Source organism: Anas acuta, chromosome 4, assembly GCF_963932015.1.
Source record: "Anas acuta chromosome 4, bAnaAcu1.1, whole genome shotgun sequence".
Classification (NCBI taxonomy): Eukaryota; Metazoa; Chordata; class Aves; order Anseriformes; family Anatidae; genus Anas; species Anas acuta.
This window is the reverse complement of record NC_088982.1, coordinates 3,167,782-3,187,665: the sequence shown is the minus strand read 5'-3', so window position 1 is coordinate 3,187,665 and position 19,884 is coordinate 3,167,782. Positions and strand designations below refer to the sequence as shown.

At 48.7% G+C, this 19,884-nt stretch overlaps 1 protein-coding gene across 4 annotated transcripts in view; it reads right to left on the bottom strand.

Moving 5' to 3' along the window:
• Window positions 1–9,901: 9,901 nt before the first annotated feature.
• The window catches only part of SMOX (spermine oxidase), a 47,252-nt gene continuing 37,269 nt past the window's right edge, over window positions 9,902–19,884 (bottom strand). For all 4 annotated transcript variants that reach the window (XM_068679571.1, XM_068679572.1, XM_068679573.1 and 1 more), the window contains exons 4-7: window positions 19,102–19,275; window positions 16,146–16,845; window positions 11,524–11,684; window positions 9,902–10,406 (exon numbers count right to left, since the gene is read on the bottom strand). In XM_068679571.1, coding sequence (XP_068535672.1) covers window positions 10,269–10,406; window positions 11,524–11,684; window positions 16,146–16,845; window positions 19,102–19,275 — 1,173 coding nt within the window. In that variant the 3' untranslated portion in view covers window positions 9,902–10,268. The remainder of the gene's footprint in view (window positions 10,407–11,523; window positions 11,685–16,145; window positions 16,846–19,101; window positions 19,276–19,884) is intronic.

Sequence of the window (19,884 nt, the reverse complement as noted above, 5' to 3'; positions counted from 1 at the left end):
CCTTAGTGAGTCTTTCACCTCATACCTAAACTGCTTCCAAATGGCCAGATGCTCTGGACCCCCCAGGGAAGGCCTCCTGAGACAAGGCAAGGGACATTCAAGGTTCATGGCAGGGATTTTTCCAGCAATCTACAGGCAAGTCTATAGGGACAGGGGGCTGTCATGCCTGCCCCATCTACATTTTACCCCAAAATCAAAACTGCAAGGTCTACCAGGGAGGGAGATCCTAGTGGGAGGCAGCTCGTGTCTGAAAACCATGCTGAAATATTAGCATGGGGCAGCACTTGAGCTGATATTGCCTCAGGGGGAGGTTAGATGAAGGACTGCAAGCACCATTTTGAGAGTTGTTTTCCTTCTCATCCCACTCACACACCAACACATAAACATTTTTAAGGCGTTCATGCTCTCCAATTGCTCTTCTCAGTTGCCTCAAAGGGACCCCCAGCATGGGGGGAACCTCTCAGTTTATATACGTCTTTGATGTGCTTATATTCTTATTTTATATGTTCCACCTTCCATACCGAAACAGGATCAAGAGCTTTACTGTGAGCTTCTGTAATGAAACCATTTCTGTATCTGGGGCTCAGCTTTAAATACTCCCTATAAATAATTCATCTTCTACGTCCTTGTGTCAATAGGGTCTTTGCCCAGCAAATATGAAGGGCTAGGTGAAGCAGTAGGAACATTTTATATGAAGCTGTATGGAACATATGTAAAAAATCAGAATCTTCTGGACTGAGATGGAAATAGTGCCTTATTACAGGAGGCAGATAATCACTAAATTAGCTCCTACGTGTCTACATGATGCAGAGCAATTGGCAACCAGCTACCTCCAATAACCTGACGTCATCATGAGTCTTCTTTTCTCATTAATGGGCTTTGGATGAAGTCCCAGACTCTTCGCTTTGTGTCCCAGTGCAAAACATCAACATTTTCCTGCTCGTTTGTTTGTTTGTTTGTTTGTTTTTCTTAAAGCTATTAAAACCTCAGTGCTTTACCCATTTCCAGGCACTTTGTGGTGTCAGTGGATGCATCCCTACGAGTGTGTCCAAACACTCAAACAGTCCCTCTAGGCATCACCTGGGGAAAGCCGATGGAGTTAGGTGTAATTTGGTGAATCCTCACTGATTTACACAAATCTGACAAACTGTGTAGTGGGCAGTGAGTTTATCTTTAATTCTTCTTTTCTTGGTTTTGCTTCCAAAGAGATTTTAAACAACAGCAACCTATGAACTGTGTCCATGCAAATCTTTCCCCAGCACGCCAAGGAGAAGCCAAAGCCAAGACTGATGTCTGAAACCATTTGTGAGGGCACAGAAAGCAATGTGTCACCACTTGCTTTGACCCAAGCAAAGCAATGTCCAAGCCTCTCAGCCAGCCAGGCTCATCTGGACACTGCAGAAATTGAGGGTGTTCATATCTCATCCAGCTGACATGAGTTCTCCAGCCCAGGAGACAAAACATCCCATTTGCACGTACTTTTGAGGGCACTGCAGGAGCAAAGCTGTAGCTTGTGCCATAGCCATGAAACACGGTGCCACCACGCTACCTTTTAACCTTCCTTCTGCCTCCCACCTTCTCTACCCAGATTTAACAACCGGGGTTAACCTAAAATTACTGGCAGGGCTCTCCTAGACATTCAAAATCTGGCTGCTCATGAGGTTGAAAAGCCTGGAGAGCTCCAGCAGCCACCTGGATGTGGGGCTGGGCACCCTGCTCAGGGTGCTACCAGTCCCAACCAACTCTGCTCAATGGTACCAGTTTGCTGGTTGACTTCCCAAATCCCGTAATATTTCACTACTGTTTCTAAGCAGTCCCTGCCCTGCTCCTGTCCCTAATTTCATGTCCTGCCATTCCTCACCTGCCTACAGATGTGCTCCTGGCCCAGCATGGTGCCACTTTGATTCTGGGCAGAGCTGGGGAGTGAAAAGCGTCCGGGGGAAGAGGCTGCTGGGAACCTCTTAAAACCTGTCCACCCTCCACCAAAAATAAATAAATATATAAATAAATAAATTTATTTTCAGCAGATCTTCTCACAGAGGTTTTTCACCTAATACTGGGCTCTTGTTCTCACCTCTGTCTCTTCTCCTCCTGCAGCCCCACTTGGATTTTCCCTCTCTCCAGATGGGCCAAAGCAACCCACGTCCAACCGAGGGGTTGGGGGCAAGATCGCAGTGGTGGTGGGCATGGGGAGGGGGCAGAAGGGAGCAGGGAAAGCAGGGATTTGTGCCCCGGTGTTGTGCAGCCACCTGCCGTGCCACAAGGTGCTGGTCCCAAAGGGAACTGTATCAAGTCCTGAAAAATAGTGGAGAAATTTCAGCCAAGGAGAAAAGAAGAGAGCCCTGCCAAACCCGTGTTTAACTTGCTTACATTGTATTTGGACCTGATTAAATACTATTTTATTTTTATTTTTAACCAAAATAACAAAGTAGCTTTAGGTATCTCCCCTCACCCCACTTTTTGACAAAATACTTCCTCCGCACACCGATCTTCCCGAGCAAAAAGGCTCTGTACATCCAACACCGGGTCAGGAACGTGCTGCAGAAGAAAACTCTTCAGAGCAGAAGACACGGCCAGCTTCTTTCAGATCAAGAGAAAAGGCTGAGCATTTCTCATGGAAGTGCAGTGACCCATCAAGCATTTCCAGGGGCACTAAAGTTTGCATTAATTCCTGGTGTCATTTACACCCCACAACCGGCATGCTCAGCCTTATCTTCAGAGCATCTCTCTCGTGGAGATCCCTCTCCCAGCATCACGTCCTTGCCCCAGCTCTACCTTATTACTCTCTCTTTCTCCTTACCCAGAGAAAAACTCTTCTTGGTGCCCCCAGGACTGGTTGCATCCACCCTGACCCACGTCTTCCAGCACCCTGCCCCATCCCAAGGAGGGATGGAGATGGGTCACTTTGGGTCCCGAAGAACACATCCCAACTGTCCTCAGAGCAGGGGTAAGCAGCAAGGAGCCTGGCTTGGCTCGGCAAGGCTCCTTCCCTCACTCTCCTGCATTTCCCAGCGGAAATCTTTGTCCTGGAGCAGCAGGCGTGGCTGCGGTGACGCCAGCGCATAGCAAGGACATGACACTGCGAAGGGCCGAGGGGATGGGATGGAGGGTGGAGAGTGCACGGCCGGAGAGCTTCGGGAAGGGATCTGGGTGGGAAATGAGCTCAGAGCCAGGCTGATTAGCTCGGGGTCGTGCGGCTGCTCTGCAGAGCCAACTGCATCGGCAGCGTCTGCCTAGGAGATCCCTGGGAGGAAGAGTCATGTAATTCTCTCCCTAAATGTATATATAAAGAGTGTGTTCACCAAAAGTGTGTGTGCATATAGATTTGTGCGTATATACACCAAGAGTTTTCAATTCAAGCAAACAAAACTCAGCTGTAGTGAGTTTATCCCGCTCCAAATAATTTAAGGGGTGTTTTATCCAAACCCACCCCGTGCACCCATCGTTACCCATCCCGGCTCTCTCCCTACCCCACTGCTTCCCATTTCTGCACAGATTAGCCAAGAGGTGGGAATGCCTCAGCACTTCTTTCCATGAAGTTTGGGAAGGATACACATTATTTCAAACCCAGCTTTTCCGTCTGCGAATGTGAGGTGCAGGGCAGAAGACGGATTTAGGAAGGGACCATACATAATACGGCAACCGTGTTGTCTGGAGGGGTGATCCAGGCAGCCTAAAATTAATCCTCGACTGAAAAGGCATTAAAGGAAAAAGCTCCATCCTGATTGTGCTGAAAGCCTGGCCCATTTAGAGCCGATTGTGTCAGCAGGCAGCTTGATATTCCCATTCTTTGGGGATGGCAAAGTTGTGCTCTTTAAAAGTCAGAGCAGGAAGGTTTCCTTGGGCTCAGCATCATGAAACAGCCACGGAAAATCAGCCAGCAGTGCCATCAGAAGTTGGTGTTTTAATTGAAAGGGCAGCAGGAATTAGAAGGGCTGGACCAAACCTCAGTTTGTTGCCAGGGGGCATTTTTCGGATCCAGAGGGGATGCTGTGCTTGGGGTGCAGGTGACAGCACACCCCGTGTGCCACTTGCGTATGGGTGATGATGTCCAGAGCTGTGCTGCAAGATGCGAGGAAATATTTTAGTGAAATGAGACCAAAAGGGCTTGCTGGTAAGAAGGAAACCGGTGTGCTTTATCCTGGGAAACCCAGGAAACTGCAGGGTGGAATAAGCAATGATTTCTGGGCATATTTATGAGCACAAGCAAGTCCAGGTATTATCCAGAGGGGCTGAACATCCCCAGGTCAGGGAGAATGCACTGGTTTGGACTCTGAAGCTCGCTTGCCTGTACACAAGCACATCCACACAAGGACCGTGAAGGAGAGATTTTTGCACCGATTCCCCCAAACCGAAGTTTTCCTGGAGATTTATGGCCCTCAGCTGGTGGCTTTTAGCAGAGCACCGCCGATGCCTGGCACGTCCCCGTTGCGTGCCCACTCCCCTGTCCCTATCGTCACCCCCTGCACCCCCGGTGCCACCCACGAGGGCCACAAACCCTTCCCCACCCTCGCCCTCCTGGCAGCGCACCAGCTCGGCTCCCCGGCCACCCAGCCAAGCGATGCGCAGCCGGCTCTGCTAATTTATTTATTCCCCGATCTCTGCCCCCGTAAATCAATTCCTCCAGCCCCTGAATCGTTCCCTGCGCTGCTGCTTTTCCATTAGGCCTGGCTCGTTTGCTAAATGCTTCGCAAATTGCCCCTTGGAAGCCGCCCTGGCTGGGGCCACGCTGCCCACGAGAAAACCAGCGCAAAATCGTTTGTTTTATTGCTGCTTTCACTCTCACATCACTTTTTTTGATTACTTCTACAAGGGGCCACCCAAAGTCCCTAAGGGTCTGCGTGCCAGCTGCCACGGCCATGCCGTGATGCTGAGGGTTTGTGCCAGGCAGGTACGGGCTGCTCTTCCCCAAAACACCACGAAACCAGCACCTGGTCCCCAAGGGACCTGCAGCACAGCCCAAAATCTCACACAGATGGGCTTTGAGAGACTAAAAATGAGCCATTTTTTTATTCCACCCACCTCCACAGCTTCTGCCTGGCACAGGGAATCTCAGTACCCCTGGATATCTCGGGCTGGGGAGCCTTTCATCTGCACGGACCAGGAGCAGAGCTCACTGAGAAGCGCCCTCCTCCTTCACCCAGATCTGCGTTTCCTCCCATTTAACATCACTCACACCTATGTGCACGAACATATATATAATGTTTACACCAAGTCATTTTTAATATGGCTCGAGAAGTCTTTCTGGGCCACAAGATGGCAGCATAAAACCACATTTCACCAGTTTGCCCTCCTGTTGCAGGAGGCATCCCTTACTGGGGCCAAGAACCCGGAGGTCTGACCCCAGGGATGGCCACAGGAGGAAAACATCCAGCCCCAGGGTGCAGAGCCGGGGGAGCCTTGGTCACCTCCGAGACATTTGCAATTCACCATCCACCCCTTCCACACGCTTCTGGTTTGCTGAATTTGTCCAGTTTTCGGGTAATAACTCCAAGGCGACCTCCAAGCCTGGCTTGGACACCCGGCTTCTCCCCACTTCGCTATTTCTTCTTGTCCACTCCCCTAATTTCTGCTTCTTATCCTCTGTATCTCCCCTGGGGTTCATCGTCCCCTTTTCTCAAGAGGTTTTAGGTCTGTGTTTGCTGGTGCAAACCAGCACCAGGGTGGTTTCCTGGCCCCCAAACTCCACTGTTTGCATTATTGCACCACTAACCCCCCAGTGACACTACACAGGTTGCGCACTCACTCACCACACATCAGGACCTGCAAGGGGGATGATGCTAAGCCCCAAAGCAGGAGCTGGCCCGTAACACCACCCTTCTGGTGCAGGGGAAGCTTTTAGGACTCATTTCATCTTTTCCAGCCATTCTCAAGCTAAAACATTTCTTGCTACCGAGGGCAAGGCTCAGCCAGGACATGGGCAGCCAGGGACGGGCGTGCACATCCCCGTGGCACCATCAGCCAGGATGGGGTGCTGAGACACCTCTCCAAGCACCCTGCTCTCCGCACCCACTTTCCCAACCAAAACGAGCTTTTTTTTAAATTATTTCTAGGAAATCTGGAGGCTCTCACCATCGTGGCACCCATATCCTCTTCCCACCCACCTTCTTCCTACTGATGGGTGTTTTGGGGATGCGGCAGGAGCCAGGATGCTGCAGGAGCAGGAGAAGGGAGAGCAGAGCACGGGGTCCTACCAGCGGTCCCAGGGCCCTATGGCGATGCCAGGGTCACTTCTCCTTGCCACATCCACCTTTGCTGCTGCAGAGGCTGCTAATTTTAAGCAGCTCTTGGTAAACAGTTGCTAAATTTAGGGTCTCGGGGAGAAACACGAGCCGAAGTGGGCTCGCCCTGCTAGGTTTTCCTGAAGACGTGGATTAGAAGCCCCCGTAGGAAGGGAGCATGAAAAGCACCTCGCTGGGAGGTGCAAAGCTTCATCCCTCATCCTTCATCCCTCCTCCTTCATCAACCTGCCCACACACACATTTCCAGTGAACCCTAAGCACCAGACCCCAGAGCTAAACGGCACATGGTCCTGGGAGAAACAAAGTATGGAAAGAAAAATCTTCATTAAAATCCAGGGTCCTGGGACACTTCTTCTGAACGTGGCTTGCAACCCATTGCTGTTTCCTATTTATGTGCCTATTTAGCAAGATCAGACACCGTCATCGTGGTGCCTGCACATGGAAGGGAGCTTTGAAACCCCGATTACCAGCATCGCAGCTTTTCTTGGATATCCCAGGATGAAGAAGCCATGGGAGAAAGTGACAGTCCTGAGGCTTTTTTTGGTGTCTTAGCCCAAAGGACTCCGTTTTCTGCTCTGCTTCCACTGTGCTGGGGCTGCTGGAACCCAGCTCTGGGTCCTCGAGGATAACCCTTGGCAAAAGCCGGGTGATGAAGCAGGACAGACTTTCCATCTTTCCAATCCAAAAGCACTGCTCACCCTTCCTACAGCACAACTCCTGAAACTCAGAAACATCACGAAAAGAGTTTTGCTCCTGTGATAAAAAGGGACAAGCATCCCAAAGCCTGCTGTGACCCTCCCCAACTTTGGCACAGCCAGGAAAGCATCCCTGAGGCTGAGGCTGGAGGGGGCAGGCAGGGATTGCGCCTCCTCTCCAGACAACTGTGTCTTGGGATGAGCTGGCTTACCCTCTTAACGAGTTGTGGTTTTTTTTTCTTTCCCTCTTTTTCCCTCTTTTTGCTGACTGTAGAAGGAGCCCCCCGTACCTCATTTATCAACTGGACGTCCCACTCCTAAATAGCTGCAGTTGAGCAACGTGACTCCCACCCCAGATGCTTGGTAGGAAACCACAAGGAGCCTACGCGTGCTTCTCCTGGGGCAACAGATGCCAAAACAGACGCATTCATCACTTTGCTCCTCGCTCGAGCCCTTGGCCAGTGGCCAGGCAGATGGATAATGCGAGGAGATAAGGCAACAGCTAAACACGTGTCCTCTTCATCCTGCAAACTTTTTTTACTTTGGGGGGAAAAAACACACTGTTTAGACATCATAAAACTATGCTGGTGTCTACGTTTTGCTCAGCTGACTTTAAAAAGAAAAGGATTTATATCCTTGAGAATATATATATTCCAGAAGGCATTTTTTATAAAGTTAGGACAAAACCTTGCTGGTTTTGATGCACATTTCCACAGTTCAGGGGCTGCTTGGACTGGGGACGAGTGCTCATGCTAAGCCTGAGGACATGCAATTAAAACAAAGGGACTCATTAACAAAGGGACTCATTTATACAAGGCCTTGAACCTGTTACCCCTGGGGGAGAGCAGAGCCAAACGTCACTGGGGTGAAACACCGACCCGTGCAGCCCTTTGCCTGGCACGAGGCTCCGAAAGCAGAAACCTGAGCCTCCAACCCTCCTGCCACGAAGCCTCCCAGCGTGAAAACACCCCCGAGGATTTAGGTGTCACTGGGACACCGAAGGACAAAATGGGACTCTCAGAGCAAGCTGCTGCCCTACCGTAAATCCTAACATCCCCTCGAAGCCAGCACGAGCTGTCCAAAGCCTCCCCTCTAAACCCACGCAGTTTGGGGGATCCCAAGAGCTGCAGCCCCCGATGAGCTGCAAGTTCCCTGCCTCTGCACCCACCTCCTCTGCAGGACACGCTGCGATTCAGCTCCGCTGCCCCGTGGCTTTGGGGTTAACAAAAAAAACATGTCCCAGCTATTCCTTGCCCACGCGGTCAGAGATTCCTTCGAGGGAAACAAAACACGAACACACACACCCACGTATGCCTCGGTGACTAAAGCGAGAACCTGCTTGAGAAATGAACAGCAAGTTTCTTTTCAGGAAGCCTATTTAGGTCAAAGGCGAATCCTCCTGCTAAGCTGGCTGAGGGGTGGCTTGGACGCAGCACGCAGATGGTTTCTCGTTTATCTCCACCCGTTAACTCTGCACTAAGCTCTCCTCTTTGGTCCAGATTGTGTCGTTGCAGTAGGAAAACCCCAGCTCGGAGCGATTCTTCCACGCTGGGTGCATTACACCGCTTGTATAATGCACTTCTGACACCCTCAGGATTGTTTATCTCCGTTAGGATCGCTACAAGTGATTATTTTAAGGCTCCTGGGGGAAGCAGTTTTATTACCCAGAAGGTAATTTCACCCTGGTTGTCTCCCCAGACTGGTGCACATCAGGACAAGCTTGTAGTAAGTCGCTCACGCCAAGTAAATTTGCAGAGCGTTTTCTTCTTAAATTCCCCTTTTTGCTCAGCTTTATTTCCAGCCGTTGTTCTCAAGCACATCTGAGTGCATTTCCGAGCAGTTTGACTTGCTCGGTGCAAGAACGGCCGCTGCCTGAGGTGCTCTTCAGATAAGATGTGCTCTCCAGATCACCCAAAGAAAAGCTGGCAGGCTCAAAACCAGCCCTTGCCAGGCATTCCTTATCCTTGGCACTGGTGTTTATGTCTTCTCATGGTTCAGCAGGATCTCTGCTCAAAACAGGGAGCACATTTACACAGAGCTGGGTGCAGCCTGAACAAAAAGGGAGGCCCGCAGGGATACTCAGGGTGTATCAGAGGTGCTGGGGTGCCACCTACTCCTGGACAGAGTAAAAACCATCGACGTGAGAAATGCAGCATCCCTGCAGGGAAAGTTAAGCTTCCCCATCTTGAAGAGAGGCTGTGTCTTAAGGTCTTAACTCTGCAGGCATAATATTAATCTAGATACAACATGTCTGAGCCATGCTTTCACATCCCTTCACAATTCCCTACTAGTGGGCATGGCTTTGACCTCCCTGAGAGAGCTCTTCCCATGAGTGGTGTCATTTAGACTTTGGGACCCTCTTTTCTGGAGGCAGGGGGTGGAAACCTCACCTGTTTGGGGCACTGCTGTCCAACAAAACGTGGAGTTTCATCGCACAGATAGTTCAAGAATGCATCTTCTCATCCTCCTCCTTCTTGCCCACACTCCCACACCAGTTTGTGTGGTGTTTCCCACTTGGACAAGTTACCATTACAGCTGTAGGTTATACTCCAGCTGTATCTGCATTACTGAGGTCGTTTGGGGCTTTCACTTGGCTCTTCTGAATGTGGTTCAAGAATTTGTGAAGGACAAGTAACAGGTTAGACCCCCCCCAGATTCCCTCACAAAATTATAGGAAGGTTTGCTGAAGCACAAGGGCCTGCAGCAGCTGATGGGCAGGTGGCACACAATTAAATACACGGTGATGCGGGGGGATTTCAGCACTAAGCTGGACAAGGCAAATGATTATGTCCCTAAGGCACAATTCCTCGAACACACCGTGAGTAAGATGAATGAGTACAGACAGTATCCAGATCTACCTGAAGATCCTCCTACTCCAAATTTCATAGAAAGGAAGAAAACCCCTGTTTTTTATAACATATAAAACATATGAGCATATAAAAAAAGAGTAATAACTTACTGAGCGGAGTCTCCAGGAATTACCAAAGCACCCAGTCTTTTTATTACAACATTTATTTTAGTATAGAAGGCACTTACAATACAGAAAGGAAAAAAAAAATGATAGGCACCGAAAGTGCAGTTAGAATTAAAATGACAAAGAAACAGTTTACCAGACGAAAAGAGCACCCTTCCCTGTTAACAATACAGCACATGGAAATGAAGCTATTGATGACTAGGTTTTTAAACAGTTAGGGCTTTTTTTTTTTTTTTAATAGAAAAGATAAAGGCTGTTCTACTGTGAACTGAAATAATAATAAAAAAAAAAAAGAACCCCCTCCACACACCTGTAAAAGGAATCGGGAGTTGGTGGTGTTTGCAAACACGGGGCCTTTTAGCTCCGGCACTGGAGGAGGTCCTGGTACATCTCAATGAGGTGAGCAGCCTCTCTCTGCCCAGAAAGCACAGCACCGTGGGTAGTGGAATAATACTTCCTGTGAGTGGCCTCCCCTGAAAACATCACCTGCATGGGCTGGAGAGGATAAGAAAAGTGGGAAAGCTCAGCAGCGCTTACTGGAAAGCACACGTGAGGCAAAAAGGAGACAAAACTTTCTGTGCCCTCCCACATCCCCGCGAGATGACACCGGTGGTCGCAGGAGTGCTGGTTCTTGAAATCCCGGTGTGGTGAACCTCAGGAAAGGTCTGCCAATGTCAAGCTCACCCTTGGTACGCCTGCACAGAGCTCTTGGCAGGGCTGCAGCACCATCCGAGCTCCAATAACCTCAAAATCATCTGCATGAGGCACTGAGCATCTAACTCTCTGCTTTTCTTTCTCTTTGCTCCTCCAAATCATACATTATTAGCCTTAATTAGCATTAAGGATTTATTTTTCAGGACTGGAACCTCAGGAGCCAAGACAGAACCCCAGGGGGTGAGACAGTGTCTTAGCTCTTACATCAGTAGTCAGGTGCTTGAGGAAATTGCTCCCAACTCACTTCTGAGGCAGGGATTTCAGACCTTCCCTGAGAACTAGAGAAATATTCTTAAAGCTCCTGTTACCCATTTTAACAGATTTCCATGCTGAACAAAATTGCAGGGTGGCTGTGGGTGGAAGAAATGGACTGAACAGCTGCTTGAAGGCTGTACATTCATCCACCACTACCTATGCCAAGGACTGGATCTCCCTCACCCTCTACTGCCAACACAGCAGGATTTCCTGATATGCATCTCCAAAACGTTCAGACCTAGCCACTAGCAGGGGTTTTGTATTTAATGTTAAATATTCAATGTATGCCTTAAATCAGAATAAACTGTGCATTCCTAAGGAATTTTGACTGGCCAGTAAGTCAACATACATTAAACACAGGGATCATGATTCCAAAAGCCACGTGGATGCCCAGCTCTTGATACTTTCGGAGAGAGAGGTGGGAATCCCTGAGGTGTTGGGATTCCTTAGTGACCTCCAGTCACTAAGGAGGTAAAATTCTCTATACATCATTTGTCCAAAGGGGTATGGATAAAAAAAAAATGGAAAACAAGCTATGGGAGGCCCCTCAAGAGATCGTCTCTTTCAACCTACGTCCCAGAAAACCCAGTGCCCAGTGTCATGTTAGTCTTCTTGCCACAGAGCTGATTTGGGCCATACTTACAGTAGTTTTGGAGCTCTCAGCATAAGGCAGTGGCTTAGCGAGTTTCTCTACATCGGCCCCGCTAGACCCAACTTGGGTATAGGAGTAGGATCCACGGAAGTTGGGATTGCTGCCCCAGGAGGACCGCAGGATCCGGCGAGGTTTCGGAATGTTTGGATTCCCTGGGTGGAAAGCAGAAGGAGAGAAAAAGTGAGACCACGTCCAAGGAAACATCAATGCATGTTGTGGAGTGGCATGTTGGAAATTATTGGAAATAAATCCTGGCAGAGCCTGCAGGATACAGGGAAGGGGCCCTAAACCAGATCTCCTTTCTGTCTTTGAGCTCCAGGTATCTAAATATCAGAAAGAGGATCCCTTTCAGTTCCAGTCATCTCACCTGCAGCCTTCCATTTTGGGAAAGACCCTTAAAACACAGATGTCCCTGCAAGACTGGAGAGCTCCAGGAAAGCTTGGACACATTCTGGGTGAAAATACAAAGTGTTTCCTCATCTCATTTACCTTGGCAAGCCTGGTGGTGACTGTGTGATTCACCTCACCCAATTTTAGGTAGCTAACTGGGTGCCCAGCCTAACCAGGATGTTAAGATAGTCCAGTAAGAGGTGCACCTCCAAAAAGGTGCAGAGATAAGGTAGAAGGCAAATCCACAATATGCAGGGGCATAGGAAAACCCATCAGGAGGTGAGGGGCACTTGAGAGAATCAATAATAGTGTCACCATAAGCAACTGTCCCCATCCCAAATGTACAGGAGCACGTGAGATCCAAAAGTTACAGCAGAAGTGCAATGAAGAGAAATTCTGTATGTAGGAGCTGAGACTCTTACAATGATTTATAATGAAATTAGTTATAGCAATTAGTTTATAATGAATTAGTTGTGCCTTTCATTCCTTAAAATCAGGAGCAGGTTATTTCCCTGGTCCAGCTACTGCTTTTAGGAGTACGGTGAGTCTACGAGGGCTAAGAAATATAACACTGGAAACAGCAGAGGCACCTGGATGGCTTGCTGGAGCACACCGGGAACACTTTCCAACCACTAACCCGCAGATCAAAATATGGCAGGGACTAGCAAACAAATACACCCTACAAACAAAACACATCTTACAAATGGATGTTGTTTCAGGAGTAAGACCTTAGCATAACAAAGCCTCTAAAAAGACGCTCCTCCAAGAAGGATCAAAGCAGGAATGCCTGGGATGGAAGTGAAAAGCCCAGGGGAGTCAGGGAACAGGGAGCTCTCAGACGCGTCAAGGAAATAAGTAACTGCGTTTGATTTTGAAGGGCTGTGGGAAAGCCCAGGAGAACACACCATGAATGCACAGCACCAGGCAGGGCCAAAGCAGTCATCCATCACATTGCACTACAAAGAAAAACAAACCACACGCTGTATTTTCAAATGAAAGGAGTCTCTGCGGTGGGCTGTTGATGCCTCTTCTGCAGCTAGCACGTGTTCTCATGTTCCCCTGCCAAGATACCTGGAAGATTTTCGCTACAGGAGTCACCGTGTAAGGTGCTGATATAAAGATGATTAGCGGTAGGAACACACAGAGTTACAAGCAATGAGACAACGGCTTGACAGATAAGGAGATCTAAAAGACTGAAATTTGTTAACAGAAGCATTTGTGGGGTCAGCAGCCCAACCAACAACTGCACAAATCCATCACTATTTAATACAGGAGTCGTTCAGACTGGTAAAACCAACAGCTTTGCACCTCTCTAGCATTAAACAGTTAAATGATCTGGTCGTGTTTGACCATGGCCATAACACTGGCCATGTTCTCATCCGGCTGCTTCTAAGACAAAAAAAAAAAAAGAGACTTTCCATTTCAGGTGCACCCAGATGGGAAGACCTTGGTCAAAGGTCTCACAGGAGCACACAACAGAAGCTCTGGTTGTGATCGTGTTTGCAAGACACGAACCACAAAGACCGGCAGGGCCAGACTCTTTCAAGGAACATCGTTAATTGGACTTTCTCAATCTGCTGTTAAATGGATGGGTAAACATGTGCCTGGAGTTAGAAGCAACAATCAATATAGATGTGGAAACCTGTAAGAGCTGAGCACACGTTCACTGTCCAAACGGAGATAAAAAGCCTGAAAAAGGACCTCAGCCTTCACTAAAATAGGAGGACAGGTATTATCATGCTGCTGACTCCCTCTTGTGCAGCTATGGCAGATAAATCCAGGTGGAGGCAGGACTCCTCAGGGCGTCTCCAGCCTCAGCTTGACAGATCAGGGAGTCCTTCAGAGGGAGCAGGGCTGCAATTACTGCCTTCTGGCTTCTCACGCTCGGAGCTCAGCCAACGAAGAAACCAGAGCAAGACTTCTAATTGTCTGAAGGCATCCCGTTTAATCAGATTTACAGGGATGCTGGGCTTTTCAGCCACCCAGTTGTGAAGAGCTGTAATTGTCGATGGTTCTTAGGCTAGAACAATCCCGAGAGCTTTTCACAGCAGAGCCAGATAAGCCCCAGCACTAACCTGCGAGTGAAATTTGAGGTCACAGAGGTATATCACCTCCTCTTACAGAGAAATCCTCAGAATAAAGTAAAATCCAGTCTAAAAGAATGGATAGGTTCATACAACCTGTTTTCATTGCTGAGCAGAAGGCCCTCTCTGTATTCAGTCTTCTCCAGAAGATGTCCCAGAGCTCCAGGTGAGGAGTGGGAGCCCTGAATGACCTTAAGGAAGAGGCTCTCCTTCCATCAAGCTTGGGATCCTCTAGGGACAAGTCTCCCAACTGAGCTAGCTGACTAACATGACATTGGGTGATGGGAAGCACTTTAAAAGCTGGGTTTGGTGGGGCTATGTGGACCAGAGGGGCCCGGGCATTTTCAGGAATGACTACAGTTGGATCACAGATAAAAGGTTGCTTTATTCCCCTCTCCAAACAAAACTGCTGGAAAAAAAGCTGCTGCCGATGGCAGTTCTAGAACATTTTGTTTTGAAGACTTCAAAACATGATCGTTTGCTAAGAAGAGGAGCTCCCTGCTGTACAGACACCTGTGTTATTTCAGGCTGCCTGGCACCTGGCCCACATCAGCCTCGAGGTACTGCTTCTTCTGCAAAGTCCCTAAGGAAAACAGGGGAGCAAGGGTAAGGGGTAAACCTTGCTACCTTAGCAAGGCCATCCTGGAAGTCAGGTGAAAAGGTTTTCCACAAAGCAACAAGTTTATTTTCCAGCAGAAAGTGGAACAGGTCACGCTGTGCAATGTGTGCTCCAAGGACAGGCTTTCTTCCTGCGGTTTCGAGCAGCTGAGGGGATCTCTCAGCTCGTGAACGAAATGTTCATTGCACTTTTCAGCCTGAATTTCTCCAGGGTTAGATAACCCGGGATCAGCAGAAGGTTGAGAGAGAGCTCACACCACTGAAGAGCCTGATGGACAGTGACCAGGTGCAGTATCAGCTGGAACAGCAAGTGCAGCACGTATTGGTGAGCCAGTGCCAGCATATTTCCATCCCAGGAGGAAGAAATCCCAGGACATCCAACGCATGCAAACAATAACAACAGCAAAGGAGCACAAGAAGGAAGAGGGAGAGTATCCTCCCATCTGCCAAGCTGAGACAGACCCCAAAAAACAAAGTCCCATGGGTAAATTGAAGTGTTGTTTTGTTTTGTTTTTTAAAAAAAAAAGGGGGGTTAAGCAAGAAAAGCTGCCACAGAACGAGGTTGTTTGTACTCTGTGGGAGATGTCAGCACTAGAAATACTTGGCCCTAAAGAGAAGGGCCTCCTGCCATGCCTCTGTGGGGCAGCAGCTGACCTGCTGGGGCCAGGAGGAATGAATTTGTGTATGTTGTGCTACCGCAACGTAACATAGGGATAACTCACACTGCTGAAAACACAGAGCTCAGGAAGCAGGAGCTGCCCAGAGCCCAGCACACACTGATTCATTGTGCTTTGCCGCAGGCTGCGGGGGAGCCACAAGGTTCAGCATCCTCCACAAATGCACCACTGAGCAGACCGAGACAAGGATTCCCTTTTGGTCCCTGCAAGAGGGGTTTGGAACACGCAGGCTAGCCTATGATTTCTAAAAAGAGTAATAAAAGGCAAAAACTCTCCTGGCAGTAGTCAATTAGGTGAGTAGTCCTCAGCTTCCAGGTCCCTTGCTCTAGATCCCTGCATGGTCAGCAGCAAATGGTCTGTAAGCACAGGGGAAAGCTGCACTTGTGAAGGAAAATTTCTTTGATTAAACGGAGGTCACTGGACAAGAGGCAAGGCTGGAAACTCACTGGGCGTTGAGATTTGGCTTACACGAGTATCAGGCAGATATAAATAGGTTCATCACGGGACCCGTCCCTAGAATAGCATAAAATGCATCTAATCTGGAGGACACTCCTCTTACAATTGCGTATAATTTGTGATTAAATAAAGCAGAGGATGTGGGATCCTCAAGCACTTCAGCCCACCACTTCCTGAGCTGGTTATCAGCTCCTCTGTATAAATAGCCTCCAGGCACACCCAAGCAGGAGGGATGCTGGAAGCACTTGCCCGGCCCATTCACAGGGACATAATATGCCAAAGAACTAAAAATTCCTCCAGCGTACTTCCTTCCTAATGGTTATTCAACACCCAAGCCCCACGCTCCCTCTCTTCCTCCACTCCCCAAGCGAACCAGAGCATGGCTGACCTGTAAATTTCCGTAGCATTTCGGTGCAGGTTTCCGCCACAGTTTCATCGTCACACTTCTCCATGATCAAAGCCTCTTCTCCACAGATCCAGCCGCTCAGCACGTGGCCGTACCGCTCCGGCGGGTAGAGTACATCGAAGCTGCAGATCTTCTTGTACCACATGTCCTCGGGATAAGTCAAGCTCTCGCTCTCCGCCTCGTCTTCCCAGACAAACTGGATGCTGTTGCATTCAGAACTCCAGAAAGGCTCTTCAAACTCCAGGAAAATCTTGTCGGTCGTGTTGATTCCTAGCTTCTCAATGGCCATCACTTTCTCCTCGGGCAAGCGGGGGTGAAAGAGGCTCTCGTGGCGTTTCTTCAAGACTCCCAGGGACACGGTCACAATGACGTGGTCGGCTGGGATGAACTCACAGTCCTCGCACTCTACGAAGACATCGGAGCCCTTGTCCTCCTCGGGGAGGTCACTGTTGTGGTCGGCCACCCTCTCGATCTCCTTGCTGACCGACTGGTTCCAGTGGATGCACTTGACCGGCTTGCGGAGCTGAATGACGGACTCGGGAATGGAGCGGGCCAAAATCTCCACAATTTTTATGAAACCGCAAGGAATGATGTGGTGAGCCCCGGGGATTTCGGTCCATTCCCCAAATTCGCTGAGCGAGACTTCGTCCATGCTGTGGGAGCTGCTCTCGCAGCTCTCTACCTAAGGAAAAGCAAGACAGAAGCGACATTGCCACACAGCAACCCACAGGGTCATTCTGCCACAGCTCAACACTGCAAGGGCAAAAAGAGCAGACTCACAAGCTGGGAATCCTGAATCCCCCTTTTAAACCGCATTATTGTTGTTAGCAAAGAAGTGTTTCGCAAGACCTGATGAAATCTATCCCTCAGCCTTGCTTCTAATCAGACAAACCACTTTGTTATGGTCACACGCTGCATCAGCCTTGGCTGTACTGGTCATGGTTCCATCAGCCACTTTTTGGAGATGATGTGTCTGCTCCTGAGGGCAGGGGGTTAGTTCTGACTGATTCCTAGCATCTGAAAACCTAGAGCCCTGGCCAGGGACTTGCTGCTTGGTGCTCCTACAACAGCAGCTGGAGCTGTGATAATCGGATGCTCTTCCCAATGTCAATAAATGTTCCTGTGAGGAGCCATGAAAAACTTTTGGCAGCAATTTTTATGCTGCCTGCAGCTTTCAACATGCTGTCAGACAGCAATCAGCAAGCTAACGATCTGCAGGAGGTGGCAGCACCCAACACAGAAGGAACCGAAGGAGACAGGAAAGAGAAATGCCAAGACGTGAGACACCTGCATTTGGTTCACTTGGTGTGATTATCCAAACTTTAGATCCAGGCCCTGTAGGTTAATGTTAACGAGAGCATTAGGCATAGAAGCAGCTGGCACCAATCCCTGAAACAAAGGCAGAAAGTTTGGTCTGTCTCATGGCAAGTTTTTTAATGACAATACTGATACATGAGACATAATGATGTTAAAATCTTCAGGTCACAATGATTCTCACACTGTAATTCTTTAAACATTTTAGGCAAAGGGAACATTACAGTCCCATGCCAATTTTCCAGGCCTTTTCATGCTTTCATGACAGTGTTTGGAAGCATGGCAAGCCCAGACCCTCACTGTGTGTAGCACCCTGATGCAGGGAAGAAATCTCTGTGCTGAGCTAAGACATCATGCAAAGGAGTCAGGCTGCTTTTTAGGAACAGGTCAAAGTTGTACAAAGTAGTTCAAAGGCTGCTCCTGACAGCTAGAGGGTTATTTCAACCATGAAGGAAAACTGCAAACCAGTTAAGAGGGAGAAAAACACGCAACTACCAAGCCTGTAATTCAACAAAAGGTACCAGTTAATCCCCTCTCTCTCAGCTGCTACTCTGATCTGATAGCCTTAAGTATCAGCAGCTTTGTTGCTCTCAGGTATTTACACATGAGAAGGGATTTGCAGGAGTTGCAGAAAGTCTCTGGCTGTAGCAACCTGTAGCCACCACAGAAATAACCACCAGAAAAAAAAAACAGAGACATATCAAATGGCTAGCATCATCTGCGTGGGGATAACACAAAAAATAATCAGCCCCTGTGTAGCAGCTCTGGAGATGCCCTGGCAGACAAGCTCTGGGGTTAGGATTCTGGGAGATCAGAACAGTTTCAGGATGCCTGGGCTCAATCCCAGTTTTATCACAGACCTCCTGCAAGAGACTCTTTAGGTCTTTATCTGTGTTTCAGCTTCCCACCTACCACACACCATGTCACAGAGTGCCGCCCGGCTCCCCTGCCTCATTTCATAAGCCTTTAAGTCATTATAATTGAAATAGGAAGGACTGTTACACTTTACTTGTGGAGTGCTTGATGCAACATTAAGTCCTCATCCCACAGAGATCTCATTTAGGCCAAGGCATCAAGGAGATAAAAAGAACTAGGGAAGCCGTGAGGAAAGATGATTAGGACATGGGTTTATACAAGCTACCTTTGGCTTTATTGCTTTACCTTCAAAATGCTTTCCAGGGATTTCTTCAACAAATTACTAGTGTTGAAGCTATGTTTTTTTTTCTGGTGTCTGAGATATGGGCAGAGGCAGAAGAGGGTAAAAGATACTCAGGCAGGATCAAGTCCCAGGTGTAAGGCACAAGACTGCGCATTACTACAACAAGCTGACAGTAGAGTAGCTTCAGTTGATAAGAAAACCTTAAATCACACTAGAAAATTTAACAGGGCCTAGAAAATCCCCTTCTAATTAGAAAACTGGAAGTTTAAGATAAGAAAAAAACAGCGAATGCATTATTCCTCCAGCCCCCAGTCTTAGCACGTGCCTCAAGAGGAGAAGTTGTCGACACAAACAGGAACTGCCCCAGCAGCAAGAGCCCCCAGAAAGCAATTCCTGAGAGGTGTCTGAGGTTGAAGATTTGTCTGCCCTTAGCAAAACCAAATAAGCCACGACGTGCACACACACCTTAAGGTACTGCTGGATCATGGCTAGTTTCAGCCTCTTGACGGCCTCTGTGTCATCTGGATCGGCCTTGACACGCTTGCGGACCACGTCCCGTGTAAAGACGCCCACGCTATTCTGGCTCTCAGCATTGACTGGTTTACCTCGTTGGAAGAACTCCTGAGTCAGGTTATAGACCTGCAAGAGACAGGACAGGAGGTGGACAATGTGAATCACAGCAGAAGGCAAGCCCCAAGCAGGATGTTTTTTCCTCCATCCTAAACCAGCAAGTTCAGGTCACCTTCCCTTGCCAGCCTCAGAGATCAGCTGTGGCAGCTTCTTGTGCCCTCTGCTCCAACACCGTGTCCCGCTGCATCCACAGCTATGCTGGTCAGAAGGAAGAAAACAAAACTTCCCTCCAGGCAAAGATAATCACCCTCACTCACCTCTGCAGCAGTCTAGTCACCATTAAGTCATTATACAAGCTGCTATTAAGTTCGTATTAATTTAAGGGTGTCCGTTCTATCACTTGCAGAAGACCAGCTGAGGCAGTCCTGCTATTTTCCGTAGTGAAAGCCTGTTATTCAGCCAGCTGTTTAGATGTTGCAGCTGGAGCAGCAAGCCAGGCAAGGGCAGGCTGCTGAGCACCTCTACAAAGACAGCTTGGATTTGCTAGGTGTTATTTCTAACTGTTATAACCTAACTGCTTCATGATGATGCTCAAGAATCCACCAGGTTGGGGGAAATCAGTTTCATATTTAGCTTCCTGCTGTCCCCCCAAAAATAGGAAATAAGTAACACACACTC